Source organism: Cololabis saira, chromosome 7, assembly GCF_033807715.1.
Source record: "Cololabis saira isolate AMF1-May2022 chromosome 7, fColSai1.1, whole genome shotgun sequence".
In the NCBI taxonomy this organism is placed as follows: Eukaryota; Metazoa; Chordata; class Actinopteri; order Beloniformes; family Belonidae; genus Cololabis; species Cololabis saira.
In genome coordinates, this window is record NC_084593.1 from 36336145 (window position 1) to 36364118 (window position 27974).

Sequence of the window (27974 nt, forward strand, 5' to 3'; positions counted from 1 at the left end):
GTGTGTGTGAAATATTCAACTATGTGTATGTATGTATAGGTATGAGTATAATTACAGTATATAATAATAATAATAATAATAATAATAATAATAATAATAATAATAATAATAATAATAATAATAATAATACTGTTATTTAGCAGTGTGAGTACAGTGTGTGAGTATTTATAAATACGGGTTAAATGATTAGTGAAAGGGGGTAGGATTAAATAAGTTTACACTTCTTCCTACTCCTTTTTGAACATGTAAATTAAGATATCAAGTGTTAAAGTATAAAAATTCTTTGTTTTGTTGTTTTGTTTTCTTATCTTCTCTTGAAGTGTTGTTTTTTACATGTACAAAATAAATCAAATCAAATCAAATGGAGATATCAATTTCCCAAACAAATAAACCTCCCAACCTCCCAAAGGGATTAATAAAGTCGTCTGAATCTGAATCAGAATATATGTATATATATATATATATATATATATATATATATATATATATATATATACATATATATATATATATATATATATATATATATATATATATATATATATATATATATATATATATATATATATATATATATATATATATATATATATATATATATCAGAATCAGAATCAGAATCAGAATCAGAAAAGGGTTTATTGCCAAGTTTTCACACGAGGAAATTGTTATGGGGATTGGTGCAACACAATACAAATATAAAAAACAAATATATAAGAGATAAAATAAAATGACATGTATAAACAATAATAGAAAGTATAAACAGTGAAATAAAATGTAGACCGGAAATGTACAAAATGAGGTTTTAAAGTGCCGGGTGAGTCTGTACAAAAGTGACTTAGGAACTTAGGATAGGTAAAAAGTATAAACAGAAATGTACAATGAGGTTTGTAAAGTGCCGGATATATATATATATATATATATATATGGTATATAATATTATGATTATGATTATGATTATGATTATTATCCTGCCTCTCGCCTGAAAATAGTTAGGATAGGCTCCAGCAGACCCCCGTGACCCTGCAAGGATAAAGCGGGTATAGATAATGGATGGATGGATATTATTATTAGAGATAGCTCATTAAGTGGACTTTATGCACTCATCACCGGCTCGGTCAGCTCGGTTCACTGGCTGCCGTTTTTCACCAGTAACAAATATAGCTTGTTATCAGCAACGCCTTGCTTACATGGTGATGAATTGCCTCAGCCTCTTTATGTATCCAAAACGTGACTGGACAGTACAAGAGCCATAATTCACTGTCAGTGCTATATAATGTATTTATGTATGTGTGAAAGACAATAGTCAGCACCATATGAACTTTATTGGTCTTAATGTAATTGTTTCATTTTTGCAACATTCAGCTTCACGATCCATTTCTGTGCAGATGAGTGACTGTTTCACTCTGGGTTTGGATGTTGCAGCATCAGCGTCTATTCTGTTTGCCTCGTTCCACATATGCTTCTGTTGCTGCACTAAATTTATAAATTGGCTATATCCTTTTTTCCTTCTGTCTTTTTTTCTTTTCCAAAGTTTATATCTTTACTCAAGCAGCAAGTTTGATCGACCGATCTTTGGGTGAAGTTACTTGAAGTTCTCCTAATTCTGTTCTCATTACGAATTATCCTTGATGCATTGTCAAGTTTCACGCACTGCCCCTCTGGAGACCTTCAGTCTAGCCATACTTTAAAGATAAAAGTCTTTGTTTTCTTTAAACAACAATGGACCTTCCGACATTTTCTCTAAGAACTGTTGCCATGTTTTCCACCTTCACCACAAGCCGTGTTCTCCTGGAGGCCTGAGACACACCCTTATCTACTGTATAAAAGTACAAGTGTGTTTACTCGAACTTACCTCTGCTGTAGATCGAGTCCTTGTGAGTTTCTTTTGAAAATGTCCTTTAAGGATAAAACCATGGTCAAGGCCACAAATTAGCTTCAACCTGACAGTCGATCTGGATGTAGTGTAGTATTGTAATCGTCTCATCTTCATTCCACATGACTAAAACCACATAAAATGAAACAAAGTTCAACTTCAGCTGTTTCAATTATAGTGGTAAAATTCAATCACACCGCTAAAGTTCGTAAAAACAACAGAATACAGTACTCAGTTTAAAATGTATTTAGTTAGATTTCATACTATTTATTTAATGATCACTGATTTTCAAGCCTGTTTTTTGTTTTTCCGTCTCAAAAACATACTACTTCTTAAAGAAAAAGTGGTGTTTTGGTCTCATCTTACCACAGAAAAATCTTCTGGCTATCATTGGACGGCACAAACAACTTATAATGTTCTTTTAAAGACTACGATTTTCGCCTTGAGTACCTGTCAATCATGCCATTTTGATATTCCATATAAACACCCTTTCCCGTGTATATTTTGGAAATTTTTCTGCAAAAATATAGAAATTTACAATGGGTTCAGAAAGTCTCAGCTAGAAAACACCAAACACCATAAAACTGTGCAAAATACGCTGTAAACTATGGCTTATAGGTACTTAGAGAGTATATGTAATCTGCGTTGTGCCACGTGTATCCACTGCTAAGCGACGTGAGGTGTGCCTAATTTCCTATTTACTTGTCCCCCTATATAAGTTCATGTATACATAACAGATAAATGCTACACATTTAAAAGGAAAAGAAGAGAAAGGAAAGAAAGAAAGTGGTTACACAAGGTGAGTTCTGGCTCTTTAAATCGTCTGGGCCTGGGCTGCAGCTGGATTAACTAAACAAGAAGCACTTGGGAACAATACAATGGCCTATTCTCATTCACTGTAATCCTTGTAGGTATTACAAGCACTTTCATATGACTGCGGAGGAAACGCTGGGCTACTACAAGCACCTCACCTGAAGACGGGTTTTGGCTGCTGATTAAAAAAAAAATAATAAAAAAAAATCCAAATGTCAACTGTAAGTAGCCTGTTTCAATACCTGCTCGTATCGTTGTTTTAATTCTGATTCATGTTTGGTCTTGACATTAAAACTGTAACTTTACTGACTCGGCTAAGGTTAAACCAGTTTGTGCCTGTAGTTCTTAAACCTTTTCAGATTTGCTCTTATTATCGTTAAATGTGCAGCCGGATGCTTCATATTTATTGCTTTGGTGTTCCTGTATTTATTCCAGTTCTGTTCCATAATTACCAGGACTGTATTAATGTTAAGCTCGGCTGATATTTTCATAAATATTCATTAAAGCTATGTATTTAGCAGAGTTAATAACTGTGCTTCGTTGCCATTGTTTCTCAAGTGTGCACTAATGAAGGTGTGTTGTTTGGATGAAGGGAACAGTTTCTCCTCTTTGCTGCTTTTTTCCTACTTTAGAAGTCAGTCTATCAGCTCCTGTAAAGATATTCTAAATAGTGTCACTGCTTCGACCCTTCGTAAACGGTTTTGCTTCACATAATGAAACCAATGTTCTCAGTTCAGTCTAAAATACACTGTGAGCTTCATTTTTTGATTGTAGTCCCCACCAACCTCTTGCGATTGGATGCTCCTGGTTGAACAGAAAAATGTAAGGAATCCTCTTTTTGGTCATTTTGCTGTCAAAAAGCAACAAATTTAGCATCGGTTCAAAGAACAAACACTGTTTTCCTAGAGTTTATAGTCATCTTTTTCCCCCAGCTGCTTCTCTGAAGTCTTCTTGATGCTTCTCACATGTATGAACAGCAGGGAGTGTTTCCTTTTTCTTTCTCTTTTTCCCCTCTGGTAGCTAAATGTCCGTGTTACGACCATGGATGCGGAGCTGGAGTTTGCCATTCTGCCCAGCACAACTGGCAAACAGCTGTTTGATCAGGTATGTTGTGCATTAGAATCAAATCGGCACTTTAGTGGAAAAATGTGTGAGCGTGACCATATTCATGGCTGCTTTCAGATAGTGAAAACAATTGGGCTGAGGGAGACCTGGTTCTTTGGCCTTCACTATCAGGACAGCAAAGGCTTCTCCACTTGGCTCAAGCTCAACAAGAGGGTGAGTTGAGAGTTTGTGTGTCAGCCTGGAATCCCTCAACAACTCCTCTTGATTCAACAGAAATATTGTGATTGCTGTTTTTGTTGATGCAACTGTATCTATCCACTCACCCCCCACTGAGGCTCATTAATATCTATTTATTCGTCCTGTTGTTCCCCTGCCGTGGGGTGTCATTCCCAGGTGACGGCTCAAGATGTGAAGAGGAACAACCCTCTGCTGATCAAGTTCAGGGCCAAGTTTTACCCCGAGGACGTCGCCGATGAACTGATCCAGGAGGCAACACAGCGGCTCTTCTTTCTGCAGGTGAGGGGTGTAGAAGCAGAGGTGGGTAGTAACGAGTTACATTTACTTGAGTACGTTTTGGGAAATTTTGTACTTTTAGGAGTAGTTTTGGATCACTGTACTTTTTACTTTTACTTGAGTAGATTTGTGAAGAAGAAACTGTTCCTCTTACTCCGCTACATTAGGCTACGTTGAGCTGTTACTTTTCTTTTATCCCTTTTATCCACGTACGTGTCAATCTCATGACATCACTGGGTGATTCTTTGGGGAAAATGTTTGTTTTTGCATGTTTTGTCATTTATACACAGACTCAAACACACACATAGTTTCTATGAGTCCATGGGCTTGTTCTAGTTCTGCCTGGTTAAAAAAGAAAAGTACAAAGGCTTGAAATTTTGTTCTAGTTGTGCTTAATTTATTTTTTTATTCTGTTATTATTTTATTTATTTTATTATTTATTAAAGTACTTGCATTTACTTTAAGATTATTGTAATTTAAGCGATTTTTTATTTTTTATTAATTTTAATTTATTTTATTATTTTATTGATTTAATTTGCCTGAAGATGATTATTTTGTACTTTTGTCTGTTTGAACGGTTGTGTTAAAAAAATAAATCAGACATTACTCAACAGTTACTCAGTACTTGAGTAGTTTTTTCACCAAGTACCTTTTTACTTTTACTCAAGTAATTATTTGGATGACTACTTTTTACTTCTACTTGAGTCATATTATTCTGAAGTACCAGTACTTTTACTTGAGTACAACTTTTGGCTACTCTACCCACCTCTGTGTAGAAGGACACCAAATATTTCACTGCCATGAAAGGGAGTCACACTCTACAAATTATGGACACAGAAGCGACGATCGATAGTGTTTAAAAAAAATTGAACCAATTTCAATGTGAAAAAGAGATTCCCACTGTGATAGCGATGTTGTGCGATAATGGCAGCGTAGTCCACAGAAGCTGAACTAAATAAGGAATCTGAGTCAAAACAAAACGTAGAACCTGTCTTAATGACCGGTGGGATTTCCTAATGACTCATGCCATCAGGGACTACATGCACACAAAAACTAAATCTGTCTTCAAGAAGAGAAAAAAAAACCCCACCAGAATACATAGGGATGTTTTGTATTGTGTGGACAGTTAAACAGTAATTCGTGTCTTTATTTTCTGTTTTAGGTGAAAGAGAGTATCTTAAACGATGACATATACTGTCCACCTGAGACCGCGGTGCTCTTGGCTTCCTACGCCGTCCAGGTCAAACAAGGCGACTACAGGAAAGATTATCACGTACAAGGATACCTCGGTAAAGACAAGCTGCTGCCACAGAGGTAGAGCGTCCTGCGCATACAAGTATTGACCAAAGTTCAGCTTAATTCCAGTGTCTTCCGCCTGAATTCTAATCGGTTTGTCCCTTTTACTCATAAACCAGGGTTTTGGAGCAGCACAAGCTGAATAAGAATCAGTGGGAAGAAAGGATCCAGGTGTGGCACGAAGAGCACAAAGGAATGCTGAGGTGGGGGAAATCGTGCCTTGAAAAGTGTTCACGGGCTTTTTGCAAGCAAAGTGTTCTGTTTGTGATTAAACTTTTGCCAAACTGCAGAGAGGACGCAATGGTGGAGTATCTGAAGATAGCCCAGGACCTGGAGATGTACGGCGTCAACTATTTCAACATCAAGAACAAGAAGGGGTCGGAGCTGTGGCTGGGCGTGGACGCGCTGGGTCTCAACATCTACGACAAGAAAGACAAGTGGGTGACTTTTGGAGTGATTCAATCTCTCTGACAAATGAGTAAAAATAAAAGCCCCTCAGTTCAGTTTATTTCATTTCAGCTGAATCATACAGCGCTGACTCATGACAAATGTCATCTCAAGGCACGTCAACAATACAGTTCAACTCATTCCTAATTAGTCCAATAAAATATCAATAATAAATGCTGCTTCGCTAATGAACCAACAGACTGCATCATACTTTTCTCTGATACAACCCCCCCCTTCCTGAGCAAGCACCAGGCGACTGTGGAAAGGAAAAACTCCTCTTTGCCACTAACTCTCAATTTCATTCCTACTCAACTCGGCAGGCCCTAGCCCTACATCCGCCTAAATGTCTGGAATCAAGAAGCCAATTTTTGTTTAGATTTAGAGGTGTCAAAGTCTGGAATAGTTGGTACCATATTGCAAACAATTGTAGGTCCCTATCCATTTTCAAAAGTCGCTCAAGAGAGCATTTAATTCAAAAATGTAGTCAAGAAAGCTCTTAATGTTCTTTTGCACTTCATATTCTGTGTTGCCATTTGTTCAGCTTAATACTCATATTTTCATGATCATGTGCACAGTCATTTTTTTAATCTTTTTTTTATTTATTTTTTTTGTTATTTTATTTTCATTCATGTTCTACATGCATTTTTTATGATTTATTTTTATGATTTTATATCCTCATAAGGATTTTGTTAAATGTTATTAGGTGGGGGCTCCTCATAAGCCTACTGGCTTGCTCGCTCCTCCCTGCACAGTTTTTTTTAACTGAACTTACTTGTGTAATGTTATTTTTTTTATGTTATGTGCTAAATAAACTAAACTAAACTTTAACAGCTAGAAACCTCTGGCAGAACCAGACTAGGATAGGTCGGCCTCCTGCCTCGACCGGTTGGGGGTTGAGAGGACAGGAAAGAGGAGAGAACAGCAACACCAACAGATCAGGAACCTGCTGGGACGAAGGAGCACAGGTTAATATCAACAATAGTGTCATTAATAGAGTTGGAGTAGAGGAGAACAGAGAGCGGAGAGGTGCATCATGGGAGAACCCCTAAAACAACATAACTAAGGAATGTGTCAGGGCACCTGAGCCATCAATAACTACAAGTTATATCAAAGAGGAAGGTTTTAAGCCTAATCTTAAAGAGGGTGTCTGCTTCCCGAACATGAACTGACAGCTGGATCTAGAGCGGAGGAACTTGACACCTGAAGGTTCCACCTCCCGTTCTACCTTTAGATCCTCTAGGAACCACTAGGTAACCTGCTGTCTGGGAGGGAAGTGCTCTGCTTGGAAAACATGGAAGTACGAGCCCTTTAAGATACGATGGAGCTCGGTCATTAAGAGGTTTGTGTGCGAGGAGAAGAATTTTAATTAAATTCAGTTTTATTCGTATAGTGTTTATTACAACAGAAGTTGTCTCTAGGCACTTTCCAGAGACCCAGAACATGATGAAGAGAAGTAAAAACTGAGGAAATGTGATCTGTCCTGGTAACTCTCTGCAGAACTCTGGAGATTTGTTAGGACAAGCCAGTAATCATAATAGTCCCACCTTGAAGTCACAAATCCACGGACCACCTCAGCATATCTCCAACAGAACGGCGTTGCAGAGAGCTACATGTCCCATCCATCCCAGCACCCCCACCGGGTCGAGGTCTTGACTTGAACTGAGCTATATATAAACAAATGCCTGATAAGTGATTCATGGAGTGCATGATGTTTTCACCCCACGCCTCTGTCAGCCTTCGAGAGCTGGTTTGTTTTGATTTGATAATTTCAGTGCACCAGGAAGTGTGAAATTCACCACAGGCAAACACGGTGGAAGTGTTAACACGCCCATTTCTCCACAGGATGACCCCAAAGATTGGCTTCCCCTGGAGTGAGATCAGGAACATCTCCTTCAACGACAAGAAATTTCTCATCAAGCCAATTGACAGGAAAGCTCCGGTATGAAGATTATTATACTCCTCTAATTATTCACTATAAGAAATACTCTGCATGACTAAAGCAGGTTAAATGGAGTGTTTAATATCAGTCATTTTAATATCTTAACTCTGTATGTTTGTAAATCTTTTCCATCAGTGAGAGTGCACCTGTTCTTTCACGACTACGTTTAGGTCCTTGTTATACAGATTCAGATGATGCAGTTTCCTGTTTCTTGCCGTTGCTGTAAAGTTACAGTTTCAAAATCAGCGTACTTGATCTAATTCAGGACATGAGTTCAGGCTTTTAGCCAATCTCCTGGATACTTATAAAGATAAAAGGAAAGCGTCCAGGAGATTGGAGAAAGAAAAAAAAGGAAATCTTCACAACAAAAAAAAAAGCTGAGCTTTTGTCATGATTCAGCCCTTTGGGAAGTAAATTGAATGTCGATTTGTGCGTGCATGTGTGTGTGTGTGTGTGTGTGTGTGTGTGTGTGTGTGTGTGTGTGTGTGTGTGTGTGTGTGTGTGTGTGTGTGTGTGTGTGTGTGTGTGTGTGTGTGTGTTGGTGTTGTTGTAGGACTTTGTCTTTTATGTTCCTCGTCTTCGTATCAACAAACGCATCCTGGCTTTGTGCATGGGGAATCATGACCTGTACATGCGCAGACGCAAACCCGACACTATTGAGGTGCAGCAGATGAAGGCCCAGGCCAGGGAGGAGAAGAACAAGAGGCAGATGGAGAGGTGTGGAGGAGAAGAGGAAATAATGGAGGCTTATTTTTTTTACAGTTTACACTGTGTTCTCTCTGCTTTAAGAAAGATTTGTCAGGAGATAATGGGGTTTCCTTTTTTCAGATGTGTATTTATGTACAATTCTCCCTGTCAGGGCTCTGCTGGAGAGCGAGAAAAAAAAGCGAGTAAATGCTGAAAAGGAAACAGAGAAGATTGCTCGGGAGACCATGGAGCTGATGGAGAGACTGAGACAGATTGAGGAGCAGACAAAGAGAGCCCAAGATGGTCTGACAACGATCTGAAAACACATGTTTTAGAACTTCAGCTTTGTTTTGTTTCTTTCATAAATTAAAAGAATGGTTTGATATATTAAAACAGTTTTTACTTCAGGTATCTCTTTGAAGCTCGTTCCACGTGGGCATCCCTGCGGGGGGGTGTTGGAGGGATGCGTGATTGATGTTTTGTGATGTTTCTCCAGAGCTGGAGGAGCAGACTCGTCGAGCGCTTGAGCTGGAAAAGGAGAGAACAATTGCTCAGGAGGAGGCTGAGCGTCTGGACAAGGATCGCAGGGCTGCGGTCGAGGCCAAAGCAGCGTTACTACAACAATCTGAAACCCAGAGCAAAAGCCAAGAAAACTTGGTATTCGTACTCAACTCGATTTTCTTGCCACACATTTTCCGTTGGAAAGATTAAATTACACCAAATTGAATTATTCTCATTAACTTTAAAGCCCAACATGTCCCTATGAACCTAACATAAATTTACTTATTTTAGCAGTCACTGATCAGGTCCTCAAAGATAGAAACAATGTACTCTAGTTATTGATGTTAATGAGATTTGAAATGATTCTACTATTCTTTAGTTGAAAAACAGATTCACTTTTTCATTTAAGAAACATTAGCCTGAGTCATGATGCCACGTGGAGCCGCGCACGCTCTTCTTCTCCCTCGCACACTTCACAAACGGAGCACAATGACCTCAGATCAGAAGCACCCTTAACTCTCTTTCCATTTGTGTGCATGGTTGTGCAGGCCACTGAGCTGGCAGAGCTTACCTCTAAGATCTCCCAGCTGGAAGATGCCAAGAAGAAAAAGGACGAGGAGGCGAAACGATGGCAGAAAAGGGTGAGAGGAAATTAGACAACCATGAGAGGGATGAGGGATGGTTTGAACATGAAAAGAGAGGGATTTCTGATGCTAGATCAGAGGGAAACGGAATTAAACCATTATCCAAAGAAATAGAATAAAATATACCTTTGTGTAAAAGTTCAGCCCCAGTGGAGAAAGTGTTTAACTTTCACATGCAGTTCATGTGCCTGCTGAAACAATACAATCCAGACTGCAAGTAAGGGACGCAACACTAAACGTGCATGGCGTGCTGGACTGGTGTTATTTATGCACTGGTGGTTGGTGGAAATGGAAATGTTTCCTTTATTGCAACACAAAATCAGAGAAAGCTTGGACAGTGTGGAAAATGCAATAAAAAAAAGTAATTCTCATATTTACATATATTACAATATATTACAATTACAATATATTCCTTATTCTTATTTTACACACTTACTTCCATCTGCTCATATACTTCCAGTGTTGTATTTAAAGTGCAATAAATTCCCAAAACGATGAGACATACGTTTTTATCACTTTACGATATTGTCATTCCTTCTGAAAACACTTAAAAGACATTTAGGCATTGAGGACATATGTAATAAAGCAGTTCAGGTTATTCATTTATTTAGAAATCTTAGGGTTTAGGATTTATTGCAGGCCTTAAATTCAGATATGTGGGTAGATCAATAAATCAAATGAAGTGACTGGATTAAAACTGAAATGTCTGCACTGTTTAAAATCAATCTCAAATATGAAAACAGCTTTTTTTCTTATAATGTTCCAGCATTTCCTGATTCCTAGGTGTTGTGAGGGAAAACTGAAAAGTCTACCAAAAGTGGAAGCTTTTTATGTTTAGAAAGTAAAATAAATGATTATATACAGTACTAGTAGATTTGTTTTTTTTTCCTCTCAAACAGTAAAACGGCAACTTATCCCATTTCTTGAGCAAATCAACTTGGGTTCTGGTAAAAGCACTTTAACCCGCAACCACAGCGGTTTACTACAGCTCACGTGTGTTGACAGGCAATGAAGGTAGAGGCTGATCCGGGGCGAGTCAAAGACGGGCTGAAGACTAAACTGAAAGATGTCCACATCCAGAATTCAGCCCATCCTCATATGCACGATCACGATGAGACGGATGAGAGCAGTGCAGAGGCCAGCGCTGAGCTGACTTCTCCGGGCATGGACCGAGATCGCAGTGAGGAGGAGAGAGTGACAGAGGCACAGAAGAACCAGAGGCTCCAGAAAAACCTGAAGGTAAGCCACGGTGAATGTCAGATGCCCAGTTCCTGTTCAGTTTAGGGGCTCGCAGTCCACAAGCATCCACCTTTTAAGAGTGGAGACAAATTAATTTAAAATGCCAAAAATACTCTAAATTGACATTTTCAGTCTCTATGAATAATGTTGTGTAAATTAAAAAGCACTCCTGCCTAATAGTGAGACTAATGCAGCCCTGAGTGAACACACAACAGATTATCAACTAAAACAGGGATACATTAAGATGAAAACGCTATTTTTGTTTATTTTTTCAAATTGCAAATGATTAGCTCCATGGAACAAAGAATCATTTACCAATTTAACTAGAGAGAATTTAATCATGTTTGTTTCTTAACACAGCACTGCTGCAGTTCTTTATGATAGGCTGTATTGAGGCTCTTCTGTCTTGGCGTTGGACCCTGAGGTGGTTGCTACATCCTCGTCCTATTTCTCCATCACTTATCTCTTTCACTTTGTTGTCTGAACATGACTTTTTGATGGGGTACTTATAATGTTTTGGTTCACTCTCTGTACTGTTTTGCTGCCATGGGGATGTTGGCCCTCCTGCAAAGATGCCGAAGTAATTAGTTTCAAAAAAACTGTGCCTCACCAGAACTAAGTGCACTTTACATAATTAAACATCGTGGCGCTGGCACATTATCATTGTTTTAGTTTCATTCTCTGTGGAAAAAAAAAAACAAAAATATTACACATCCCTGGTTTTTCTCCAACAGGCGAAGCACAATATCATGTGCAGCTCTCCACAAAAATGGACTTAATAACTATTGACAATGGAGGACAAGGACAATGGAATCCATTCTGCCCTCTTCTTTTGCAGTTCCTGAGCACGGAGCTGGCCAGGGCCGTAGACGAGAGCAAGAAGACCCCCAATGACCTGATCCATGCCGAGAACGTGAAGGCGGGCCGCGACAAGTACAAGACCCTACGCAAGATCCGCCAGGGCAACACCAAGCAGCGCATTGACGAGTTTGAGTCCATGTGAGGCGGCGAGGAGTGAAAACAATAGAAGATGAACTGAAGTTTTAGAAGAGTATAGGTGGAGATTATCAGTTATGTAATTAACTTGAAGCAACCAAATGTGACAACAAATTATAATACACTAAGCTTTGTTGTCTAATGATTTTAATATCATTTTATCTGGGAAGAGTTCACGGTAAATATTAGAATTGTCCTTAGAAATAGACTATTTTGAGTGTGCAAGAATAAAAACAAACATACACAGTCTAGTCTGGAGTTCTGGACTTATATCGTCATTGCTCGTATTTCTGTTGTCCGTGACAGTCTGATTACACAGAGCTGCATTTTGCCATGCTGTAAACGTAACTAATGAGGACGGATTTTAGCAATAGCATCGAGGCTACTTGTGGTTGTTCCATGTAAACATGAAAATCTTTCCTTCATTTCAGAAATAAAAAGCAAAGGAGCACATTCAGTGTGCTGCGTTATGCTTCAGCTTCCATATGAATGAGTGTGCATCACCTTCAGTGTGCCTAATGAGGCAAACTGTCACCAATTATCACTTTGTAATAGACTTTTCCTAAAATGAACACATGAATTCTGATGTAAAACGTCTCTTTTTGCTCTTTTACCGTGTCTTTTTGCTCCCTCATGAAAAAGTAGGGTATCTAAAAACAACCCAGGCAGTTGAACAAGTCATTCTGTTATATATTTTATTTTAGTAGGAAAAAGGAAATGTGGATGTGCATTCATTTGAGTCATTTCTGGTGTGGTCAGATCGTTTGCAGGGTCATTACTATCAGAAAGAAAAAGAATGAATGAAAGACAGAAAGAAAGAAAGAAAGAAAGAAAGAAAGAAAGAAAGAAAGAAAGAAAGAAAGAAAGAAAGAAAGAAAGAAAGAAAGAAAGAAAAGGGAGGTACATCTTAACAATTTCCATTGACCTTATTATCAGTTTATCTACATTTTTAAAATATTCAGTATCCAACCTGATGTTTAAATTATTGGTGTGCACAAGTCAAGTTTATGTAACCCTGAAATAAAATGAAAGTTAGTGGCCTGCTGCTTAATTCTGACATCACTGTCTGTTGCAGCCTCCTAATGTGTGCAGAGTGGTGTTAATGAATGAGCGGCCTAATCACTCTTATTCTCGCGAGACCTTTGTACTTCTTGCATCCACATTACGGGACACTAGCAGCCAGATTCCAATTTGAAACATTAAGTTACTTTTCGGTTATTGTTTTTCTTTCTAAACTGGGGCAAAGTAGCGATCCAAAAGATCACATTCCTGCTGTCCGGTCAACTTCGCTTACGCAAGAGGTTAATTTTAGTGTTAAAAACGGTTACTTTGTAAAAAAAAAAAAAAAGTTCTCGAGCCTTTGATTTATGGATGCGCGACGTCTCTCTCTTCCCTTCAGCAGAAAGAACGTCGTCGGCTGATCTGAATTCCCAAATCCGCCGAGACGCATGACTGGAGTCTCATTGGATAGGCGTTTTTCTTTTTCTCGCCGGGGGAAAGTGTTTTGTATTTTGTGCGCCGTGCGCTCATGAGCGCACCGCCTCAGCTCCAAGGACAAAAAAGCAAGTTATAGATGGCCTTTCCTGCGAGCCCGTCTGCGAGAGCGACAAACTATTTCACCATGACTGACGGGGATCGCTTGGATGCAGCTGACACTCACGCGTGCCCGGCGATCGCGCTGAGTAAAGCCGTGTCCGTGTCCCTGGGCTTGGACTCCCTGCTGTCTCCGCTCAGTCACCAGTGGTCCGAGCCGGAGCTGGGAACGCCCGGTGACATGATGCACTCGGAAGGAAACCGACTCCTCCTGCCCCACACGAGCACTACTAGAGCACACGAGCTGAGCGACTTTGGAGAAGTGCGTCCTGCAGACGCGCGGCGGAGCGGCTGCGCGGATGCGCTCAGGTCCGGCGACATGCACGGTGCGCGCAGCTCGCTCATATCCAGATTCGTCTGCAACAAGGACACAAACGTGTTCACAAACCCGGTACCGGAGCTCCCCGCGACCTCTCGGGTGACGGAGGTCGTGCCTTTCAGCAGTGCGTACTCTGCTTTCTCCGCCAGCTCCAGCCTGTACGGCGGTAATGCCCGAGCTGCGTCTGCGTGGTGCGCAAACGAGCGCGCATCCAGCAGCGAGCGACCCGAGCCGCCCAGCAGGGCCGGCTACGGCGGACAGACTTTCTTCTGCAAGTACTGTAACTGTGCGCAAAGCTCTCTCGGAGCCAGGCAGGAGTGCAGCTGTGTGTGGTACAGCAGAGCCGCCGAGCAGGGCGGCAAAGCCGCCGGCGCGCATGGGGCGGCCGCGGCACAGGCGTACGGCCAAGTGGAAAGTTACCCGGACGCGGTTCCTCAAGGGCAAAGCACTTTCTCCACTATTAAGATCGAACCTACAATTTGGTTGGACTACACGGGTCGCAGTTTCAGGTAAATAAACCATAAATTAAGTGTATAAGTATATAAAATTAAGTGATTACGCACATGTGCGCGCATGCCAGTTCCTCCAGTTTGGAATCGTCTTTGTTTTCTGCCTCTAATCAGAAAACAAAAGAACAAACACGGCGTGTCTAATCGCCATGATTCAGTACACTAAATATTACAGTCGGCTGAAGGGATTCGGGGAAAAGTTCAGGCTATAAAGTGCGTCGTCACATGTTAAAACTTCATAACTTTATGATCCTGTTATAGGCATCAAAGATGGACCTTTTCAACGTGCCAAAACAAATAAATCATTCCTGAGCGGGATTATTGCAGTGATATTTGCAGGGATGCAGCGTGCAGCCGCGGTGCGTGCAGGCGCGGGTGCGTTAACGCTTATTCATGTAGGTGCGCTGTTTCTGGCCTCGTCCTGCCTCTGTTTCAACATGCACTTCGCCTGAACCAAAGTTCTTTCTTCCCAGAAAGTTTCTAACAGTGCTGTGACCGGTTGCACGAGTCAAATGTACCTGCTATAAAACAAGAAATAGGCCTACAACACCTGCTCCATAATATGTGCTTTGAATAAAAAAAAACACGTTTTAGGTTTCAGGTTCCTGGAATTCAGTTTCTCTGCCTTTGAACTGGCTTCATTTGTTATGTCATCACCTACTAGAGGAGGAAATGCATAATATATAATTGGATTAATGCTCCTAATCTTCAAAGAGGATGGACCAAGTGACCCAAATCCCTTTCTCTGTCTAGTTCTTTTTAAATGATCCAGCTATATATCTTCTTTCACTTATGGTCACTTTAAAAACACCACCGTGTCTCTGCCTGTGTGTGTGTGTGTCCAGACATGAGGATTTTTTCCCAGGTGTGTACCTGTCGGACAGGAGAGTGTGTCAGGTGTGCGGGGACGACGCCTCGGGCTGTCACTACGGAGCGGTCACCTGCGGCAGCTGCAAGGTGTTCTTCAAGAGGGCGGCTGCAGGTGGGTGTGACGCTCGGACAAACATCCCCGAGTGCATCAGGCTAAATCATCTATCCACGGGTTTGATTTCCTACACCCACTTGCCGACAGGGCGCAGTGACCTGACATTTTGAGGGGCCAATTATTTGTTATCAGTAAACACCCACACGTGGTTGCTATGAGTAGAGGCCTGGCCGTCGTTGAGCTGCTCATCCTCTGCCCACCTGTGTGCCTCCAGGTAAGCAGAACCATCTGTGCGCCAGCCGCAACGACTGCACCATCGACAAGCTGCGGCGGAAAAACTGCGCCTCGTGCCGCTTAAAGAGATGCTTCATGTCGGGGATGAGCCTGAAAGGTAGGAACCAAAGGATGGAAGGTGAATAATATCTGACGTGTGATTGGAGGAAGGAGTCAGACTGGCCGGATAAATTAACGGATCAGAACTGTTCCTGTTACGATAAGATGGAACAGAGCTGTTTTTGTACAGTACCTCGTGGTTGGTGATCAAGAACTTTCCACATGTGTACGTAAAAAATCCAAATCAAAAAACCACTGAGGGAGCTGCAGAGTAAACACAGTCACGTCTGTTGTAGCTCCATTGTCGACATGTCTTTTGTAAAATAGGCTGAAAAAAACACTTGTGATGAAGGTTTCTTATTCCCGCTTACCTGTTTGTCAGGTCGCAGATTGAAGGGAGCCACACAGGCACGACACGGAGAGGAGGAGCCAGCGCAGGCTGGCTGGGGACAGGCAGAAAAGGAAGGCAGGGCAGGAAGGACGCTTGTTGTCGTGGAGCCCGGAAACGCAGCTTCCAGGCCTCAGAGGGGTGAGGATTAGCGGCGCTGGAGCCCAGGTGTCATCCTGAGTCACCTCATGGTTGTAGATGTGAAGAGGGAGGACCAAATAAAGAGTCCTGTGAGAGTCATTTTGCCTGTTCATGTGTTTCCAGCAGAACACCAGGCCCGGCCTCTTGGCATCCCCCCGTCTCCAGCCTCCTGCCTGTCCCTGCTCAGCATCCTGCAGTCCATCGAGCCGGCCGTGGTGAACGCCGGGCACGACCCCGCCGAGCCGGACAGCCCTGCGTCCCTGCTCACCAGCCTGAACGAGCTGGGGGAGCGGCAGCTCGTCACGGTGGTGCGCTGGGCCAAGGTGATACCAGGTAAGCCAGCACGGGTCAAGGTAACATGACGCTGGCACTCCTTGGGAGTGGTGCGCTCTGAAATACTGCCGTCGCTGCCTCTTATCCTGCTCACGCCGAGCAAGTGAGCAGTAAGGTGTTCAAAGCTTATCTTTAAAAACATCCACAGTCTCTCAGCGCTGGGCAGGGCCTCGGGATTTTGATCATTACACAACAGGTACTGCCAGACTTGTTTTCCAGCTTAACTTAAATGCTTGAACAGAGTAGAGAGCAATGGAGGCACATGTGTTCAAATATGAACCACTAGAGGGCGGTGTGCTCATGTGTAAGGCAGGAAGAGCTGGAAGAGGACACGATGATACCCACTTTGTGTTGAACGTCATGATTATGTCAATCGGCCAAAACGAGTTATTTGATCATTATTTATACTTGTACTTGAGCTTTATGTTTGATTAAAGAAAAAAATAACAAACGTTGTGTGAACAGGGTTCCGCAACCTGCACGTGGACGACCAGATGTCAGTGATCCAGTTGTCGTGGATGGGGGTGATGGTCTTCGCTCTGGGCTGGAGGTCCTACACTCTGACTGACTGCTCCATGCTCTACTTTGCTCCAGACCTGGTCTTCAATGAGTAAGTTTCATAACTTTACAAACAAAAAAAAAAAAAGATCCTCCATCCACATGCGCTTGAACGAGCCACAGTCAGTAAAAGTTTGTTGCAGTCTTCTTTATCAAACAAGGTACGCTTGTCTGGATGCAATCAGCGATAATAATCACGCTGACACGAGTTCTGTTGGAAGATCTCACAAATTTCGCCTGTCATCATCACAGGAAAGAGAGGACACGGTGGAATACGAGCTTCAGAGAAAGACTGACTAATCACACAATAAACATCTCTTCTTAAGCGAGACAGTAAACAAGCGTGTTCTGTTCTTCTTCTTCTCTTTCCTTTGCGTCTGATATGCATGGCCGCAGAGGGATCAACCTCAGATGATTTATTCCATTTCATCTCCGTGAAACCAGTCATCATTCCTCGAGGACTGCTGCAATATTGAGATGTCTCTCTCTCTTTATTTTTTTTCTCACCTTTCGAAAATTTTGCAACTTCTCGACAGTGTCTCTCTGACTTGTCCTTCCTTTTCTTTGTACTATTTAGAAACTTAGCACGGACGCAAATCACAGTCACGTTGCTTTGCTGAGAGAAAGTGTTGCTCAGAAGGGCGAAGCCAGTCACGCGCCTTCAGGGTCGCTTTCAATTTTCTGTCATTTTGTGCAACATTAGCAAAACACTCCTTCTGCCTGCATTAGACCTCTGTCACTCTGTGGGGCTGCTTCTGACCTCCCCGGTAATGGATACGCCTGCCCCGCTTCCCGGCCCTCATTTTTCTCTGCCTGTCTGTCATTCCCTTTTTTTTTTCCATTATCCATGTAACTCATTTTCCTCTCCCTCTTACTGCTTTCTTCTTCCTTTCACTCCAATCTTGTCTCCGAAGCCATTCATTGTATTCCTCTAACCCCCCCTCCCTCTCTCTCTTTATTTTTATATATATATATATATATATATATATAAAATATATATATATATATAAAATATAAAATATAATATATATATATATATATATATATATATATATATATATATATATATATATATATATATATATATATATATATATATGTGTGTATATATATATATATATTATATTTTATATAATATATATAAAATATATATATATTATTTATATTTATATATATATTTTATATTTATATATATGTATATATAATGTGTGTGTATTGGCATCACACGCAGTACTGGAGTTGAGGGGGGATGAGGGGGGATGAGGGGGGATGGCCTCCTCCCTGAAATAAAAACGGTCAAAATCATCCTCCCTGTAAAACTGCCATCCCCCCTTTCCATCCCTTATGTCATTTCATCAATAAATGTGGTTTTACTGCTATTTCAACATTTAGAGTCATCACCAGAAAAATAACACCAGAAAAATAACTTATTTGACAATTTTCACCTGTTTCAAGTACATTTTCACTTGAAATAAGTAGAAAAATCTGCCAGTGGGACAAGATTTATCTTCTTATTACATGCAAAAAAATCTTGTCCCACTGGCAGATTTTTGTTCTTATTTCAAGTGAAAATCTACTTGAAACAGCTGAAAATTATTGTTTTTTCCAGTGATGAGTCTTGTTTTAAGTGTAATTACAATTTTTTTACTAAAATGAGACATTTTAACTAGAAATAAGACAAATATTCTTGTTAAGATTTTGGGTTTTTTGCAGTGATCCATTTTACTTATCCTGTGAAGGACAGAGTCATATTGATAAGTTCAGAAAAGTGTTTTTATTGTTGTGTTTTGATGTATTTGGTGTAAGCCCAGTGGATATTTAAAGCTTACAGAAGGCTGCATTTAACTGCTGCTATGTCATTCCTGCAGTATTTCTGCAGGTGTTTTGGTCACTGCTATTATTTGTAATATATTATATTATTTGTAATCAGCACAAATTATCTGTCCCCATATGATCAAATCCACTATCCCCCCTGATTTTTTTTTACAACTCGAGTACTGATCACACGTCTCATCATGACCCCCCTGGTTGTCCCTCTCATGCCTTTTCTTCCTGTCCCTCCCTCCCAGCCAGCGGATGCAAGTGTCCAGTATGTATGAACACTGTATGCGGATGAAGGTGCTGGCCCAAAGGTTCTGCAAGCTGGAGGTCACCCAGGAAGAGTTCCTCTGCATGAAGGCCCTCGTCCTCTTCAGCATCAGTGAGTCAGCTCGGCATCCCGTCTGAACAATAGCTTAAACGTTAACTCAGCAAGTGAAAAATGACTGGAGTATGGTATGGCCATACTTCAGGCGATTTATGGGGATGAATAAAGTCAGGGAGAGTTATTGTTGTGTTCTGGCTCTGTGGTCGCAGTACCGGTGGAAGGCCTGAAGAGCCAGCGCTGCTTTGATGAACTGCGGACCTCCTACATCAAGGAGCTGGACCGCTTGGCCAGCAACCACGGGGAGACCACCCGCACGCAGAGACTGTTTCAGCTCACGCAGCTGCTGGACTATCTCCAATCGGTAATACATGTCACCCCGGTTCGCATACACAAGATCCCCATCTGCATATCTCTTAACTGTCACGTTAAGTTTTAGTAACAGCACTAAGTTCTGCAGAAAAAAAGCGATGCGGGATCGAGGTGTCCCTGCTAAGTACACAAACTTGGCTAACAGCAGGGCAGCGATGGCTGATTATTAACATGCCGGATAAATCTGTCTGACAATCTGTCAAAATTTAAGCAAAAGTTTATTGAACTGGTTTCTCAGACGGGCCTCTTTGGATCGTTTCACCGCATTTTCCTTTTTCATCACGAGCGACCGCCTCCAGGCCGAGGGTTAAATGAAGGTTTCATTTCCTCTTTACTGGCTCCACCTGCAGGCAGAGGAGTGTTAAAAATGCTTTTATTTTACTTTTCCTTCTCCTTGAGCTGCTGCATGTGTGATTGAGTTAACGTTTAAACGCACGGAAGCATGACTTTTGTTGTTTTGTTTTAGTGCTGCGCTTTTCCATCTTTCCCAGGGGAAAAGGGAGTTTACTCGTCTGGAAAAAAGAGAAATCTGAGACGTATTAAAACAACAAAAGAACTAACCTGATCCGTCTTTAGATTTCTAAACAACAACAAAAACTGCGTGCTGCTGGAATAGTAGAGCAGCATTTTTATTGGTGCTGTCAGCATCGCGTGGTGAACCTCTTTCTAGGGATGCTCAATCAAGATCAGCCCAAGCTGAGTGAACCTTAAAAGAACAACGATTGCTGTTTATGTGTAATATTATTCCAGGCCGAGTCAACACCGGTGGTAAATATAAAACTTCCAAAGTCGTGCAGAATGTATTTCAGCATATGTGCGGACACATTAAAAGGTCACAGTGCGTGTTTTTTCACCATCCATCCACTGTATCGTTACTTTTGCTCAAACATCTGGGCACATTTGTAGCCAAGATAAATGACGGCAGTAAAACCTGGAATAAATCATCCTCTGAGAGCTTGTTTAATACACAAACATGTCAGGCCGGCCTGTGAGCTCTCTGTTTGTCAAATTTATCACTCATGAAGTGACCATTAAGGCTTGAGAAAACTTCGGAATATAATTATATTTGCACAGTAAAACTTTACAAGGATTTTTGCAACGCTTATAGCGCACATTTTTATTTCTGGAAACGCCGAACGCTTTTACTGCCAGCATAACTATTATTATTATTACTGTCTTAATTTCACAAATAAAAAGAGGGGATGCTGCAGCCCTTCCTGGCCCGTCGGCTCTATTAGCGGTAATTACAGAACAAACACAACATAAACACAGCTATATCTCATGGAGGGAGACTGTAAATGGTTTCAGCCACTAGAGGGGTGTAGATCAATTTCTTTTTTCTTCCTCAGATAAATTGAGGATTGTGGTAAAAAACAACTAGCTGTCAGAAGGAAAAAAAAGCCCTGACATCACTCATCGGGGCGGGGCGAGCGGAGCCGCTCGCTGTGAGGTTCCCGCTAACAAAGAGCAGAGCTGCAGCAGCTTCACCTCTTAAATGCTCAGCTTTGGGCCTCGTGAGCTGGGAAGCAGACAGATTGTCTGCTAGGGCCCTGCAGACCCAAGACCAGAGCAGAACAAGGCTTGCATCTCAGACTTTTCACTGTTTTTTTTCCCCCCCGTCTGAGGAGCTTAACATGCCAAGGCGTTGCTTTTGAAAACCAAAAGACAAGGCTTCAGCATCCCTGCTTTGTTCGTCTGACTTTGTTCTTTCTTTGTTTCGATAGCATCGCAGTCGCTCATAACCACAACATGACTTGTTTTTTTCCTCTGTCTCCCACCGCCATCGTCTCAGGTCGTGAGGAAGCTGCACCAGTTCACCTACGATCTCTTCGTGCAAGCTCAGGCCCTGCCGATGCGCGTCAGCTTTCCAGAGATGATCTCAGAGATCGTCAGCGTCCACGTGCCCAAGATCCTCTCCGGCATGGTGAAGCCCATCCTTTTCCACAACACGGCCTAGACACACGCGGCCGGTCTCCCCGAGCGCTCTCTCGGGGCCGCGGGCCACGTGCTCCGGCTCCCAGACCTTCCACCATGTGCGGCAAAGCTGAGATGGCAAGAGGGGGGGGGGGGGGGGTTTATGCTCTTATGCAGTTAAATAAGTGTAAGCTCGAGCGAGGCTGAGGTGGACACTAACAGAGGGGAGGACAGCACATTCTTACAGTGTAATGTAATCTAGCCACATCCACCCCACTCTCCTTACTGCCTGTTCTCTGTTTCACGCTCATCAGATGTTTTAAGAGGTGGTTAAAAACAACACTTGCATGCACATATCTCAGCATGAACCAACAAAAACCTGGCATGACACCCACTCCATCTCTCTGTAATGATTATTCTCAACTAGGGGACTGTTCACCAACCCCTGAGCTTCTTCTGTATGCAGTGGCATGACATCTGTACTCGCTTCTTCACAATGAATGTTATTGTGTGCACCTGAGACGGGGGGAAAAAACCCCACCGGTTGATTGACAGTTAATAAGCGGTTGTGACTTGCATGCTCACAATCAAAGCTATCTCACTTGAAGGCATATAAAAAAAATTTGAAAGCCGTTGTCATCTCTTAGAAACAGATATTACTTTTGATTGATATTTCTTGTGTCGTTAAAACCAAGGAGTGAGCTAAAGCCGGGTTTGAATGTATATTTATGAATTTTCAATGTCGAGAAAATGCAACGGGTGACTTTTTAAAGAAGTTTTAGGTGCCAAATGTTGTCCAAGTTTCACTTTTTCAAAGTGCATATTTCATATAGTTGTGTAACTTTTCTACTGTTTCTAAAAAGTGTTCTTTACAAAAGCTTTCTTGTGCATCATCATGTATTTGCGGTTACTCATTGCAGTTTTGCTACACATTAAAGTTCCAGTGGAGAGTCTGTTAATTCCTGACAATATTTACAGCTTTACATGTAATCAAACCAAACTAAAGTGAGGGAGAAGCGTGTGATTGTTAGTTTAAGGCGAAAAGATAGTACTTATTTTTTCCTTTCCGTTAAACTGTAAGATTCAACTATTTCTGCAGCATCGTCAGTTAGTCAGACGAGCGTCAGAGGGCAGGAGTCTTTGTACAATTGCATTACCCACTCACACACACACACGCACACACACACACACACACACACACAGGGGTTATCATCATTTACATCGCTGCAGAAAACCAGAACCCATCACAGAGCTGCTTGTGGTGGGAGCATGATTTATTTCATCATTTTTATATAAAAAGTAAAAAAAGAACAGCAACTGAACAGAAAGCCGAGCGTCTGCTGACCTGAGGAGTCACTGTGTGTGTTTGAATACCATCTAGTGGTGGCTGTGGTATGTGACTCAGATAAATGAAACTCGGCAACGGGGTAATGAGCGTAAGTAGGACGACATCTGTTGGATCCATTGACATTTGCCTCGTAATGAAATTGGACACAGATTCAGTCCATATTTGATCGAGGTTACCAACAAACAGCCAAAGTCACGAGAGTGCAGCTCACTGCATGGAAGTGGGAAGGGTAAATAAAGCTTGCAGAATTGGCTACATGTTAAATAAGGCCAAGTCTGTGCTCTCTTATTGATTGACGGTCTTGCAAATGGGATGAGAAGTCTTTTTAGATATTTTGTCATGTCAAATGTCGGCATGACGGACGACCCATTTTTCTTCTGTAGACCTCAACAGAAAGTCCCAGTGCTTTCAGAGAGGTTTTTTTTTAGTAACAGAGTATTTGGATGCCTAATCTCTTCAAAAAGGAGGGGTAAAAAAAAGTCTGGATAACCTCCACCACCATTTTAAGTCCCATTTCCCGAACAACCTCTCTCAACAAGTAGTTGTCCCTCTCATAAATGAATTGGAGCCGAACGAGGCCGGAGCTGAAAGACACGCTGAGATATCACTTATTTCTAAATATATTCTTTGCTGCAAATGCCCATGTGGTTTCGCTTAAAAGGTGGGGCGTCCCGTAGGTTTGCGAAAGATCAAAAATGTATGTGTTGATGTCGACATTTGAACTCCGTTTCAATTCCATTTGATTTCTGTGTCCCTGCGAGTCTGCTCTGCATCAATATTACATGTTTGCGCCAGCAAGAGGAGGGATTTTTTCTTGTTGGGTAACAGCAACCGCAGAGAGCACAGTCATGCTGACCACAAGCAACAAAAAGTTAAAACTATTTCCTTATGCGTAGATGGAGGGAATATTAAAACAAGGAGAGGGCGAGGGGAGGATGTGGGAGGACGATATGAAAGGAAATCAACACAAAAGTGCACTCCGGGTTTTTTAACTTGACACCAAAGTAGCTGAACACGCTCGGCACGATAATAACAGGGAAATATGGCTGACACGAGGAGCAGTAGTCCCCTACATAAAACCCCAGCAATAATGTTTTTAACACCAGGTCTCTCCACCGCTAACGCTTACATTGACCGGAAGCCAATTCGATTATTGAAGGTGGTAAGACGACACCCCTGAATGGGGTGTTGTGGTGGTCTGCCTAATGGAAGGTGATTCCTACCCAAGCACCAGTCCATTAACAACCAATTAACTTCCTATTAATATTTTACCAGACAGGGCCTCTCATCCTGACATGTTTTAAGGAGCTTTTCCCAGGAGTGTTTGAACATGAGCAGCTTTTAGCACAGCATAAAGAGGCCTGTGTAATGGGCTGGAGGAGGAGGAGTGGCAACCCGATATCACTGAGAGCAAAGGAGGGGAGGGAGAAAACGGAGACAGACTTCTGCAGCTGGTCTGTCCCCGAGCCGGGCCGGGCCGGGCCGGGCCAGGGCCAGGCAAGGCCCGGGCCCGTTTCCATTGGGCTAGCACAGGGGTCGGCAACCCAAAATGTTGAAAGAGCCATATTGGACCAAAAACACAAAAAACGAATATGTCTGGAGCCGCAAAAAATGAAAGGTCTTGTATCAGCCTTAGAATGAAGACAAATGGTGAAAGGAGAAATGTCGAAAAAAAGTCAAAATGTGGAGAAAAAAGTCAAAATGTTGAGATTAATGTTGAAGTACAATCTCGAGAAAAAAGTCGAAATGTTGAGAAAAAAGTCGAAATGTCGATATTAAAAAGGAAAGGAAAAAGGAAGAAAAAAAAGTGGAAAAAAGGAAAGAAAGAAGAAAAAAGAAAAAAAAGAGAAAATAAAGACAAAGAGAAAAAAGGAAGAAAAAAAGAAGAAAAAAGGGAAAAAAGGAAAAAAAGAAGAAAAAAGCAAAAAAAACAAGAAAAGAAGGAAAAAAAGAGAAAAAAGAAAAGAAGGAGAAAGAAAGAGAAAAAAGGAAGAAAAAAAAGAAGCAAAAAAGAAGAAAAAAAAGGAAAAAAGGTGAAACATTTTTGAAAAAGCTCCAGGAGCCACTAGAGCGGCGCTAAAGAGCCGCATGCGGCTCTAGAGCCGCGTGTTGCCGACCCCTGGGCTAGCACTAGCAGGGGTTGTGGAAATCCACGGCTTACGCCGGTCTCAGACGCCCGATCAGACAGGAGCAATTTACTCGTGCCATGTGTTGAGCATAATTGTGTTTTGGTGGTTTAAGATAAGAGTGATGGGTGTTCTGTTGTTTGCTCAAAACAAGATGGCAAAAACAGAAACACAGCTGAGCGGCGGCTTCGCCTCCAGGACCGAACATGTTTCTCACCATCCAGAGTACATAAATATGCCTGAAAGAGGAGCAGCTACCGCTCTGCTCCGAAACCAGCTTTCTGCTGCGTAAGGCTAACGTCTGTGTGTGTGTGTGTGTGTAGATATTTCAGACTAGTTCAGGGAAACTCCCTGCCTTGAGAGAAAAAGAAATATAGAGAGGAAGGGAGGCAAAGAGAAAGAGAGGCCATTATGACTATAGCCTGCAGCTACTCCCAACGGATGAGGCATTTGTCTTCACTTGAAAGTATGATTTATTTTCCAGCAGGCGGAAGGGGTTATGTTTGTCACTGCACACCGAGAGGACTTGGAAAGAGCAGCAGAGGCAGGACGTGTCCTTTAGTTTCTTTTTGCAGCCCTGATGTTTTCCTTCTACAGTTACCATGTTTGGGATCACTTTCAGTCTTCATTAACTTTTGTTAATCATACTGAACCTTGTGTCCAATTTATCAGCAGGGTGTGTGTGTGTGTGTGTGTGTGTGCGTGGGTGTGTGATGATTAAGAGAAAAGGGGCGATGTGGGAAGGGGGATAAGAAGTGGTTGTATCAGGTTCCCTCCACTGGGTGTAGATGTGGTCTTAGATTTCTCTCTGGGCTGCTGATTAACTATGTGTGTGTGTGTGTGTGTGTGTGTGTGTGTGTTTGTGTGTCAGAGCCGCGAGTGCACAGAGGAGGAGAGGAACTTCAGCTTTAATTTCCCCCAGCTCCAGATATTACACCCCCGCGTGCTCTGTTTTTATTGGAACAGAGACCAAAAAACAGCAAGTGTTTATGATGCATTAAAACGTGGTGGGGAACGAGAGTGTGGAATTGTAAATCTATACATTTGGCACCGTCGCTCCATGGCAGACTCAATTCTTTTATAGAGGATTTGGTGTGTTGTTACGCAGACTGATGATTGTAACGCGCCGTGAAATCATGTTTATCATCCTGATGTGGAGGACAGAGGGTAAAGACAAATCTCTGTCGAGGGGAATGACGGGGGGGGGGGGTGCAGGGAGGGCTTTAGTGGGGGCACAAGGGAGGTGGGAGGAGTTGTTGAGTTTTGGATTGGATCACAGGGGGAAGGACTTATTCTGCATTACCCTAATGACCATTTGAAGAAAGTGATGGGTGAGGAAACCACATTACATTCTATTAACTCTGCTTTTGTTGTCGGCGAGCTGTTAATGATGTACAGAGGGAGCGCTGCACCAGTCTCCTGGACAATACCAGCTCTGTGCTTCTAATTATTCTCAGGGAAGCACGGCAGCCTGTGTACCTGGAGACACATTAGCCGCCTCTAATTAGAGTAAATATTCTTCTGGTGTAACAGCAGTATTGCCTCATCACTCTAACAGCGATTAGCTCCGTGTTCTTCTGCAGGGCTGTTCATACATCCTCATCCCTTCCTTCGGCTCTCCCTCTCTGGTTTCCCCCGTCTTGATCACTGCCATCACCTCACTCTTTCCCTCTCTGCACTCAATTTACTTCCTCTCCTCTCCTCTCCTCTCCTCTCCTCTCCTCTCGTCTCCCCCCCGCCCGCCCGGCTCCCTCTTTCCTCCCAGCAGCAGCAGAGCACCACCAGCTGTGACAGAATCGCAGTGTCGGCCCATGCTCCAACCACCTTCCAAGTTCATTATATCTGTGCACACGCAGACAGTCCATCCCTTGTAGCCCCACGTAGCCCCTCAGTGTTCCCATGTCCCAGCCAAATGCAATGTGACAGCGCCGCCACAGCCCTCATTTACAGCCGTGGCAAGGGAAGAGTTCCCCCTCCACGGCTGCAGCCGCAGCCTGAGAGATGCCACCCTCGTAGTAAACCTGCACGCATGTCGTGCATGTTGCATGTATACATTAATCTATGTCTGGCTTATGTGTGAACTACATTCCCGGTGTCAGTAGTGATCTCTGCAACACGGTTTTGTTGTGCTACTGAACTCTGTTTGTTTGTGTGTTTAATGTACTCCTCGTATATATTTTTCTCTGATTTAATGCCTAACCTTCAGAGTGCCGCTCAGGTTTCATCGCATCGTTTTCTTAAGACCTTCCATTTCAGTGGCAGGCTTACCGGAGCACCCTTGGGGCAGTCGCATCTTTAGTTCAGGGAATAGCTGCAAAATACCTCTGATATCTTTCACACACACACTTTGCGATATCTCGTCTCCCCTCTCCTTCCTCTCTTCTCCTTCCCTCTAAACATTATACTTGTAGTTGCAGCCTCAGGCATGGGCTCTGTCATAGTGGGAAGGTCAGAGCAGGCACACACACACACACACACACACACACACACACACACACACACACACACACTCTCACACACACACACACACATTCATAGATTTCAAATATCTGCATCAGTCCTCAGAGGATCAGATTGTTTTACGGGAAATCATGTCACGGGTCAAATGATTGAATTATTAATGCAAGTTTGGTGCAATAACAATCGGTCTTTGTCTGTTGTGAGTCGAACGTGATATTCACAGGCCCGTCTCAGCTTTACTTGATACTACAACGTTACAATCCAAATCCAATAGTGCAGACTCTGCAAAAGAATGTTTCTCCTCCTCGTCTACTATTGTTTCATCAGTTGAAAAAGTGCCGAGACGCCGCTGTCCTCGCAGCCTAGAGTACATCTCCAGAACCAAATCGACTGCTGTGCTGCATTTCCAGGGACGAGGCAGTGCATTTTCATCAAAGCTGTCATGGTAAAGTAATCACCAATCATGAGATTCTTTTTGCAAGACACCGGTCAATGAAA

At 42.3% G+C, this 27974-nt stretch overlaps 2 protein-coding genes across 6 annotated transcripts; both read left to right on the forward strand.

Moving 5' to 3' along the window:
* Window positions 1–2788: 2788 nt before the first annotated feature.
* On the forward strand, window positions 2789–12481 carry LOC133447218 (moesin-like). 2 transcript variants are annotated; one of them, XM_061725778.1, is made up of 14 exons: window positions 2789–2908; window positions 3708–3791; window positions 3870–3965; window positions 4146–4268; window positions 5428–5579; window positions 5681–5764; window positions 5852–5998; window positions 7851–7947; window positions 8501–8664; window positions 8807–8937; window positions 9131–9291; window positions 9684–9776; window positions 10785–11018; window positions 11857–12481. In XM_061725778.1, the coding sequence occupies exons 1-14, from the start codon at window positions 2900–2902 to the stop codon at window positions 12019–12021; spliced, it is 1740 nt and encodes a 579-aa protein (XP_061581762.1). In that variant the 5' UTR covers window positions 2789–2899; the 3' UTR covers window positions 12022–12481. The 2 variants fall into 2 exon arrangements, with proteins under 2 accessions (XP_061581762.1, XP_061581763.1); XM_061725779.1 differs by having other exon boundaries at window positions 10860–11018.
* Window positions 12482–13471: 990 nt separating this feature from the next.
* LOC133447217 (progesterone receptor-like) lies at window positions 13472–22487 on the forward strand. 4 transcript variants are annotated; one of them, XM_061725777.1, is made up of 9 exons: window positions 13474–14435; window positions 15281–15417; window positions 15635–15751; window positions 16076–16222; window positions 16349–16555; window positions 17021–17165; window positions 19183–19313; window positions 19469–19620; window positions 21421–21709. In XM_061725777.1, the coding sequence occupies exons 1-9, from the start codon at window positions 13588–13590 to the stop codon at window positions 21583–21585; spliced, it is 2049 nt and encodes a 682-aa protein (XP_061581761.1). In that variant the 5' UTR covers window positions 13474–13587; the 3' UTR covers window positions 21586–21709. The 4 variants fall into 4 exon arrangements, with proteins under 4 accessions (XP_061581758.1, XP_061581759.1, XP_061581761.1 ...); XM_061725776.1 differs by having other exon boundaries at window positions 13475–14435; window positions 16346–16555; XM_061725774.1 differs by lacking the exon at window positions 19469–19620 and having other exon boundaries at window positions 13472–14435; window positions 16346–16555; window positions 21421–22487.
* The last annotated feature ends 5487 nt before the right edge of the window (window positions 22488–27974 follow it).